At 37.2% G+C, this 11,035-nt stretch overlaps 1 protein-coding gene across 1 annotated transcript; it reads right to left on the reverse strand.

Annotated features, from left to right (window-relative positions):
* Positions 1 to 6,277: 6,277 nt before the first annotated feature.
* LOC125683454 (uncharacterized protein K02A2.6-like) lies at positions 6,278 to 9,934 on the reverse strand. Its single transcript, XM_048924641.2, has one exon. The coding sequence runs from the start codon at positions 9,932 to 9,934 to the stop codon at positions 6,278 to 6,280; it is 3,657 nt and encodes a 1,218-aa protein (XP_048780598.2).
* Positions 9,935 to 11,035: the final 1,101 nt, after the last annotated feature.

Genomic DNA, 11,035 nt, shown 5'->3' on the forward strand with positions numbered 1-11,035 from the left:
AGGAGTATTTTCAACAAATGTCAATTTCAGAAAATGATGTAAAAACTATCCAACAGTTAACAAAAGGGCAAAGAAAAAGCAAGCACTGGATTGAAGCACGAATTGGTAGGGTAACAAGTTCCAAGTTTGGACAAATTTGTAAAATGAGGGAAACAACTGGTTCAGAAAATGTAGTGAAATCCATCATGAATTACAATTCTTTCAAATCAGATGCCACCCACTAGGGAAATACTCATGAGGCTGCAGCAAGATGCATGTATTTATATCACGCCAAAAAACACCATCCTTCACTGCATAGAGAAGAATGTGGTCTCCTTACTAATCCAAGTTACCCTTATCTTGGTACCAGCCCAGGTGGACTTCTCCATTGTCCACATTGCAAAGAATCTTGTGGAACTCTTGAAATAAAATGCCCCTACAAATATAGAACTCTATCACCATCAGAAGCTGCATCACAGAAATATTTCTTCTGTGAATTGTTGGATGGTAAAGTAACTCTAAAAAGAAATCACAATTATTACTAACAAATTCAGGGCCAGTTAGCTATATCTGGTAGAAAATGGTGTGATTTTGTTGTTTGGACTTTAATTGACCACTCAGTTGAAAGAATTTATTATGATGATCTATTCTGGAATGAAGTAGTTATCAAATTGGAGAAATTCTACAAATATGCAGTAATTCCAGAGCTGTTCTCATCTCGAGTTCGAAGATCAAAATGTCTGTACAATAAAGACTGAATGAATGCAAATTAAAAAGAAGCCCAAACATATTTTCAATTTCATTATTTTACATAATTATTTGATCCCCACTTCTTGTTGCAAATGAAATAAATACAACAAAACAATGTTTGTTTGATAATAGCAGATTTATCACATTTGAACAATTTAAATTATATACATGTATTGGATTCATCCTTTCTGTGATACATGATGATATAGTAGAACACAATCCAATTCATTGGAAATATTTGTATACTAGTAGTTTCCTAACATCCACATACATATATATTTCTCAAAATGACATTCATTCATGTAGCCAAAGAAAACTTATAATGTACTGCTGGTTGAAAATGATACACAATTACCTAAAAATTGTTTGAAAAGTCGTACATGAATCTCAGAATATTGTATTTCAATCATCTGAGAACCAGAGGAGGTTGCAGATTTGAGAGAGCATCACACATTTTGAAAGTTTTACAAGCAACTTTAGACAAGGTAATAGGCATTGTTCCTTGTAAAATTCGAAAGTTTTTCACACGCTCATTGGCTCTTTCTACGTGAATTCTCAAATTTGCAATTCGACGTGTTTCCTCCACTTCTCGTCTACTAAATCTTCCATTGCGTTTGAATGTTGATATGATAATTTCAACACCTTTAGTTCATTCATTTGTGAAAACTAAACCTTACATGTAATAGTGTGCGCAGGGCTCATGCCATGAGCCTTATGGAGGAACAAAAACAACGTGCTCCTAACTGTAATTTTTATTAATGACAAACATGTGTGGGTCCACACGGGGTCCCGGATATAAACAAAACATGTAAGAGCGATAACTCTAAGTATGTACAATCACAAGTCAAATGTTACATCTCCCTCTTTTTGAAATTACATAGAAACAATTGTCTTTGGTTTGACAGCACGTCCAGAGCGTGTGATGTAGCAATCTTGACTAGAGTCATTTTTTGATTTAAGGGGGCTGTTAATGTCAGATTTTTCAACCTCTAAATTTTCATGATCGTGATTGTTTGTGACCATGGGACTAGAATTTTGATTGTCCAAAACATTGGGAAAAGACTCAAACATAGATACCTGGCTCAAGTCTGGTTCATTTGTCTTAAGCAAATGACGACGATTTCTCGTGTATTGCGCGCCATCAGCAGTGCGGACAGTGTATGACCTGGTGTTGTGTTTGTCAACAACAACTGCTGGTTTCCAAGATTTATTCTCGCCTTGGATTCTCACCGTTTCATTAAGAACCAGTGGTTTCAAAGGTTTTGCTTTTACATCATAGCGATTTTTCTGTTCTAGACGAGATGACCTCATTAGACTCTTGATCTTTGGCAAAGAACATGACCCACAATATGCCATTTTTGGCCTACCAAATTTGGAAAAATTAAAGAACACTTTAGAATAAATCTAAGATTATATTTTTTATCCATAACATGAGCCAAGTTGTATTGCGCAATCGTTTCCTCACACCGGATGTTTAAAGCACTCAAGTAAATGCCCAAACCTACCGCAGTTTCACGTTTTCCGGGAAAATCGCATAAATTTGCCAACTTCAGTCTATAAATTCACATGGGCCGCATTACTCACGACTCAATTTTGTAAACTAAAATTAAAATGCAAAGTTAGATTAACATTTTCCATTAAAAAAAATTAACTCGTAATCAATGCGGCCATGTCAAAAAAAAAAAAAAAAATAATAATAACAAAAGTGTCGTCTGGAAACGTCAGATTCCAAGGCAGTCAATACATACATCTAACGCTGTTGATACGACTCAAAAAGAAACAGCAAAGAGGTGAGTTTTTATGTTGTTATATATTTTTTGAAATAAAAAATCAATATCTAAACGAGTAAATATGAGAGTCATGGCCTATGGTAAAAAGGTACAGGGGAAGGGGGGGGGGGGGGGGGGGGGGGTACACCTATCGTGTATGTTTGATTCCGAAGTCCGTTCTGATGGTTTTAAAAGTACCGATTTCCCTACCTTTTTTTACTTTAAAAATGATATTGTTCGAAACAGAATGAATGTTCGAATCAAACGTACAGTACAAACTTGTACGGCCATACGGAATACCCTAGTTAGAATAATCTAACTGTGTCTCGGGACAGGCCCTCACCACAATCGGTCCGTAGGACATTATCATTTTAACGATAGAACATTCTGTCTAGGAATACCCCAGTAAACATTTCAATTACACAGGCCCAGCATGTACACATGTATTACGCATGGAGATGTGCGATATATATTCAGAAAGTATGTTCTATTGTATGAATTTGTCCATTGGTTCTCGCAATTTTTACAAATTTTGTACGTTTAATTATCATAGGCTACAGTTCAAAGTTTCTTATAAAATATGAAGTCTGTCAATCGTAACTGTAAAGTTGCAGCAACGTGTTACACTAACAAATGTCCGCACATTACGGCAATGTCATACACGGCTGGCTATTAGCTTTATCTATTTTACATTTGTACTTGAGAACTTGAACGCACATTATTCATACATTGAACGGAGAAGAAACTGTTTTGTTTTGTTTTCGATTTCAACTATTTAAGTTCGTAAATTCATAAGTCCCTTGTATATACGTGGAAAGAAACCTACAAAAACACACAGAGAGTATGTTTTTAATGAAGTAGGTCAATTTAAATACATATGAAAGTATATCTTGTTAAATAATATTTGACATAACTTGTGTTGAAATGTAGAGTATTCACTTAATTATATTTACTTTTTTTCGATTGAAGGGCAATAACTCTAAATGGAAAACAGTTTACTAGTGGTGGATCCTAGTTTTTTCTTTCTTTCGTTTTGTTTTATATATACACACGTATATCAAATGCTTTAATTGATTTTAGAATTTTTATTTTGTGCTATAGACAAAATTATATTGAAAAGATATGTTTTAAATGTTAGGAAAAAAACCAATCTATAAAGGTGAAACAGCAAACCCCCACCCCCCGAAAATGCATTACAATACTACTGATAATTTTTCTATTATTTATATTATTTCATGTATGGAGATGTGCATGGTTTTTGCACCAGTTTTCTTTTTGGATTAGGAAAATGGTTTACTTTTTCCTTAAAAAGGGACTTTGGAAGGGTCCATTAAACAGACTCAGGTTGGGAGATTTCAGGCTCTCATGGACTTAATTTCCATGGAAACGAGGGGGTTATTTATATTCGGTCTTTCCTACCCCGGGATAGGAAAGACCGAATATAAATAACTTCCTCTTTTCCACAGAAATTTACATGGACTACATAATAGAAATAAATTAACCATGTAATATACATTGTTGTAAACCCCATACCCTCTCTATATTTCACACTGACATTAATCAACAAAACATTTGAAGATACACATTTTCAGTTTATTAGTGAAAAAAAATAATTCTAAGTTTTTGAATACAATTTAATAATTGATTCACCAAGCATTAATTAACAAGTTAATTGATTTATAATTAGATTTTAGGAAAAATAACCTAGGCTAATGGGTTTTAACATGAAGATAAGATTTTCATCCAACCCAAATTGTATAATTTCATTTACATGTATATGACATAAATATTTCAGATATGCCAAGGAGTGGTCCCAAATTCTTTCTCTGTTTCAATTGTCCATGGAGAGTAAAACCAAAACACAGATCCAGGATTTCAAAGAAATAAAGGACAGTGATCACCACTCTGATAGGGAGGGCACCATCTGATCATGATTTTCTGTGCAATAGACGCCAGAGTGTGTGTGTTGCTCCCATATTAAACAGAAGAATATCAACTCGGTTAGGCCACAGATTCAAGACAGTCCAGCACCACCACCACCACCAGCAGTTCTTCCAATTAGTCCCCCTTCTGTATCACTCCCATTCCCATGTACATCAAGAGGGCACACTTCATGTTGTATCTGCGAGTGACCAGGTCCAAAGTTAGTTGTAGTCCCAGTAGGAGTAAGGCATGAAATCTTCATTTCAAAAGAGGCCATCATTCCTGCCGGGCTCGCTTCTGTACAAATCACCTACAACAAGACATAGAAGAACTTGAACCTATTGCTGACAACACCATGTTCAACAAAACAGGAGTGACATAATTAATCAATCAAGTTTTTGAGAGCTGAAGTTTTGAGAAAAGAGAAAATAAGGTTGGATTTTGACAACAGTGAAAGTCTAACAGTGAGCATCAGAATCTCCTGGGAACCCCTAAAGCTGCTTTTGAGGACTTGCTGACATAGAATATGGGAACTTGTGCTAGATAAAAGCTTTATAACCTTTCTACCAGTGATGTATTTCTTGACAATAAAAAGGGTATTTGATTTTAGCAGAATAATTACTTGTTATAAACTATTAGTATTATCATTATGATACTTAACTGGCAAATAACAAACAACAAACATGATTTGTAAATGTTATTTCCTGTATAGATCTACATGATACTTCTATTTTGGGAACATTATGAAAATAGGCCAATTTAGATTATTTCTCATTCTCCAAACAATTTAAAACTACAGTGCCTTAGGATATATTCTATTTCAAATATATATCTAGATGTAATTCTATTCAAATCTATATTAATGCCTGAAAGATTTTTAGATCACAGCTCATGAATTACGTTCTGTCAGTCAATAATGTATTGCACAAACATTTAAAATTGTTGGTTAAAAGACCTCAGTATCTTTACATGATTAATACGTATAGGAATATACAATTATTGATCAAGATAAATACAGTAAAATTTATACAGTATCATTTCTCAAATCGTATTTTCAGAGTCAATAATATACTGACCCTGATCCCCTATATCGGTGTTGTGTTGTTATCATTCACGTTATGAAATCTACATGTACATGTAACAAAAAAGATCATTTGATACTTACTATTAGGTGTCTACAGTAATTTTCCTTTAATCAGGTTTCACAGGAAATGCTCGTTGAACGTGTAATTCCGAGTAAATTCGAATTGAACATGTTTTGACGAGACACGGTGTCAACTTATTTCGTTACCATTGATATCGATACTCGGTCGTTTTAATACTAAAAAAAAACAAACAAAAAAACAAATAAAAAAATTAAAAAGAAACTATAGAATATGATATGAAACAGAATTGTTCCAATGATTCACTTCTTTCACCATGTAAATAGACTACATACTATATTTATTCTTCTTATTTCAGTATTTTAAAATTCAAGTAAAAATAATTTAAAAGTAAAGTTGAACAATCACGGCTTTGAACATCATTTCCAAAATATTTCTTATTTCTATTTCCCAAATTTGGTCAAAAATGCTTATTATGATCATTGAATAAGCCATTCTAGCTATTTGAGTGCATATAACTTGATATATTCAGAGATTTATAGGTCCATGTACATTGTACATGGTCATTGGAGGTTTATTGTTGTGACGTATTTCCCGAAATGTTAATTTTTTAACATTAAATACCACAATATTCAACGTCATATTAACAAAAAAGTATAGAATATATGAAAAAAAGAAAAACATTTCTAGAAAGCCTATATCCCGAAGATTATTATATACAGAAATTATCAATATCCCAGGCTAGGCCATTTTTCATGGTTCGTGGGTCATGTTCTTTGGGGTTTCTGGGACCAGTTGAACAGGTAAACAAGGAATAACAGATCTGAGTTTTTTACTCATTAAGACTTGGGAAGGGGAACAACCAGTATCTGACAACGGGGTTGTGCGATATTCTAAAACTGCTAATAGAGGGTCGGTACCACTCTTTCGCGTTTTCTTAAGGAGTCGCTTGACCGTTTGCACAGTTCGCTCGGCGAGACCGTTAGACTGTGGGTACCTAGGACTTGATGTTATGTGATCAAAGTTCCACTTCTTACTGAAGTCTTCAAATTCGTACGATGAGTATTGTGGACCATTGTCCGATACGACCTTTTCCGAGATACCGAATCGTGCAAATATGGATTTTAGCTCATTGATAATCATGCTGCTGCTCGTGCTTCGAAGTTTCGTGTACTCAAAATATCTACTCAAATAATCAACTACCACGAGGTAGTCCTGACCTTCAAACGCGAACAAATCGGTTGCCACTATTTGCCAGGGATAATCAGGTATTTCATGATTGATTAAAGGTTCTTTTTGGTTTGACCTTCGAGACTCTAAGCATATCTTGCAGCTAGAAACAAGGTTCTGTATGTCACTTGACATTTTTGGCCAGAACATAATATCCCTTGCGCGGCTTAGACATTTATCGATGCCCATGTGGCCTGCATGGATTTTTTCGAGCATTTCAATTCTGAGTGATTTCGGCATAACGATTTTGTTCCCTTTCAGAATCAATCCCGAAACGAACGACAACTCGTCGCGATGGTTCCAATACTCGACAACACAAGGAGAACATTCCTTTCGCGATTCAGGCCAACCATTCAGAATTATCTCAGCTAATGTAGAAAGTTGCTCGTCACGACAAGTAGCGGATCTTATCGCCTCTAATTTTCGTTCACTAATCGGTAGTGAAGATAAGACTGAATGTACCTGAAGGTCTAATCCTTCCGAAATATGTGGATAAGTGTCCGGAAGAAACTTACGGGACAAAGTGTCAGCCACGGGTATGCTCTTTCCGGGCAAATGGTATAAGTCTATATCATATCTTTGAAGTTGCAATAGCATGCGCTGAAGCCTAGGAGGAGCCGCGCTGATCGGCTTCTTTACTATGCTTACAAGTGGTTTGTGATCGGTTTCGACTCGTACGGAGTGTCCGTAAACGTATTGGTGAAAATGTTTACAACCAAATAAGATGGCCAACATTTCCTTCTCAATTTGAGCGTAGTTCACTTCTGCGGAAGTGAGTGACTTCGACGCGAATGCTATCGGTCTCTTATCTTGCATTAATGTAGCCCCTAAACCAAATTTAGAAGCGTCAACTTGCAAAGTGACTTCCTTGCCAGGGTCATAGTATGCGAGTACTCGTCCTGGGCATTGAGTGATGACCTTTTTGACCTCATTGAATGCTCTTTCCTGGGGGTGGTCCCAAGAGAACTGCACATCTTTGTTCAACAGTTTTCGCATCGGACTGGTGATTTCCGAGAGGTTCGGCGCAAACTTTGCGAGATAATTGACCATCCCGAGTATTGTTTCAAGTTCGGCCTTGTTTTGCGGGGGTTTCACGTTACTGACGGCATTGACCTTTAACGGATCAGGCTTAAGACCTTGCGACGATATGACGTGTCCAAAATAGGACAGTTCTGTGACCCCGACCTCTAGTTTATCCTCGTTAAATCGGATGCCCTTGTCGCGTGCTCTTGCGAGAACAGATCTAAGGTTCTGATCGTGTTCTGCCCTAGAACTACCAAATACCAAGATGTCATCGACTATGGCTACGACACCGCTCAGACCTTCAAAGCACTCATCGATTTTCCTTTGGAACTCATCTTGCGATGATTTAAGTCCAAATGGGAGACGGTGAAACCGGTAACGACCGAAAGGGGTGTTGAACGTTGTGAGGAAGGATGACTCCTCGTCTAACTTGAGAGCCCAGTAGCCAGACCGTGCATCTAGCTTAGTGAAAAATTTGGCTCCAGAGAGCTGCGGCAGGATATCGTCTAGGGTATGCATTGGGTAATGCGGACGCAAAATAGCCTTGTTCAAATCTTGCGGATCAAGACAGATGCGTAACTTACCGGAGCGCTTCTCGACTACCACAAGCGAGTTTACCCATTTCGTTGGTTCGGTGACCTTTGCAATTATATCTGCCTGCTCCATGCGTTCGAGCTCGGATTTCAATTTGTCGCGGATCGCAAATGGTACACGTCGTGGGGGGTGGACTACCGGTACGACGTTCTGATCAATGTGGATCTTGATTTCCCCCGGAAACAGTCCAATTCCTGAAAAAACATCTGAGTAACGTTTCAAAATTACTTCATTGTCTAATGAGCTAAATTGAGAGTGACCATCAGGTTCATGTTTGTGAACGCTTTTGTCTGGACAGTGGACCTTGACATCACTGTCTGGGACTACTGTTTCAACAGAGTAGACTAATTTGATCAATTCAAAACTAAGACATGACTGAAGACCTAAAATAGGGGGTCCTTCTGTATCGACAACATAGAACTCGAGGTTCTGTGACCTTTGACCTACTGTGCACGACAGACGACAAACACCTAATGTGCGTAGTTGACCACCATCATAAGCTGACAGTTTACGCTGGGGACTACGAAGGATGTCAAGTGATCCTAGCTTATTGTAGACCTTTTCAGGCAATATATTTGCTTGAGAATCAGTATCAAGTTTGAAATCTACAGGGAAGGATTTTGGACCGATATTTACCTTGGCAAAAGCCTGTTGATTTTTTACATGATCATAATTTGACTCTATACTATCAATGTAGAAATCAGATTCAGTGTCAGACTCGGGGCATGCTGTAACTTCATGAACAGACTTTGATTTGTGCACAGAGCGACACACTTTGGAGAAGTGATTCCACTTGTTACAGTTATCACAGCGTTTCCCCTTTGCTGGACAGACGTCAGCTTTTTTGTGAGTGTATCCACAGTTGCCACATGTAGAAGATCCTGGATTCTTCTGTTGGTTCTGCTGTTTGGATGAACGTCGATGATTGGAGTTATGGTTCTTGTATTTCGCATCACTTGGTTCCGAATTCGATCTGCTTCCTGTGCGAGACGGTTTGGACACTGCATGCACTTCGGCATTATGCGGCGACATCAAGCGTAATTGCTCTTGGGAGTATTCGTAACTCTGGCTAATTTCAATAGCTTTAACAAGTGTCAGTTTTTCTCCCTCATTTATGAGTCTCTCTCTCACCTTCGTAGATGACGTACCAAACACAATGCGGTCACGCACCATCTCATCAGGGTCTCCGTAATTACAGTCTTGTACATGTAGTTTCAGACGTGTAACAAATTGTTCAGTAGTGTCACTGTTTTGAAGAATGTTATTGAATTTGTACCTCACAAAAACAGGGTTCAATTTGGGCTGGACATACGACTTGAATTTGTTAAAGTACACATTCAAAGTTTTTGCCTGCTCGGCTGAAAGTTCCGGCCAAGTGTTAAATACATCTCTGCCCTTGTCACCAACCCATAATAAGAGATACTTGCATTTTATTTCCTCGTCCTTGTCCTTTAAAGGCCCGTCGAAAATAAGTTGCACATGTTGTTGAAATTTCTTCCACGCTTCTGGGAGATTGGTGCTATCCCAGTCCATTTTGGGCGTCGGAATGCCGGTCAAATCCATTTTGAAGTGTTGACAGGATTCTCTCTGTAAATCTGGTTTACTTCTGACACCATGTAATAGTGTGCGCAGGGCTCATGCCATGAGCCTTATGGAGGAACAAAAACAACGTGCTCCTAACTGTAATTTTTATTAATGACAAACATGTGTGGGTCCACACGGGGTCCCGGATATAAACAAAACATGTAAGAGCGATAACTCTAAGTATGTACAATCACAAGTCAAATGTTACATTACATACAGTCAATATGAATATTTATACAAAAGGCCCATGGGCCACATCACTCACCTGAGTCACGTTGGCCCTTATCTGAAGACTTTCCACACACACACACACACACACACACACACACACACACACACACATATATATATATACAGACACATGTATATATATATATATATATACATATATATATATACCAAAATTAAGTATGGAAAATGAGTTTTGCAAACGTGAAATATATGCTACGTGTGCGAGACACCCCATTGTGTATCCACAGCTACCAACACATGACCCCCATATCCTGTTACTGTAGCCTGTTTGACACCCCTTTGTGTATACACAACTACTGGCAGAAGACCCTGTTTATTGAAACCCTATATGAACCTCCATTGACACCTCAGGCATTTGGTATTTTGCTATTTGTATACATAAAATATGTATGATTTGATGAGAAATATAAATTTCTTTGTGCCATATGGAATAGTGAACGGAAAAAAAGTCACAGGAAAAAAAGTCACAATCTGGGTAGGAAAAAAAGTCACAGGAAAAAAGTCACAATATGTATAAAGAGTGCCTATGACCACACCTAGGAAAAAAGTCACAATTTGTTTGATGTCACACATTGTTGGTTCTGGCATACATTTTGCTAAAAAAAATTTTTTTCCTTCATCCTATGTATGGCTTCAAAGATTGTAAATTGATGCCATTTTGTCTACTTATACAGGAAATACACTGTCTAGAAAAGGGGAAAGGTGCCTTGTGAGCCACTAATTAATCTCAACAGTCCCTGTCAACAACTGTTGTAAATACTTAAAAGTTAATTACTTTTTATTGGGGTTATTTGTTTGTTTTAACATTAAAATATATAAATTCTGTTG

This window comes from Ostrea edulis, chromosome 1, assembly GCF_947568905.1.
Source record: "Ostrea edulis chromosome 1, xbOstEdul1.1, whole genome shotgun sequence".
Classification (NCBI taxonomy): Eukaryota; Metazoa; Mollusca; class Bivalvia; order Ostreida; family Ostreidae; genus Ostrea; species Ostrea edulis.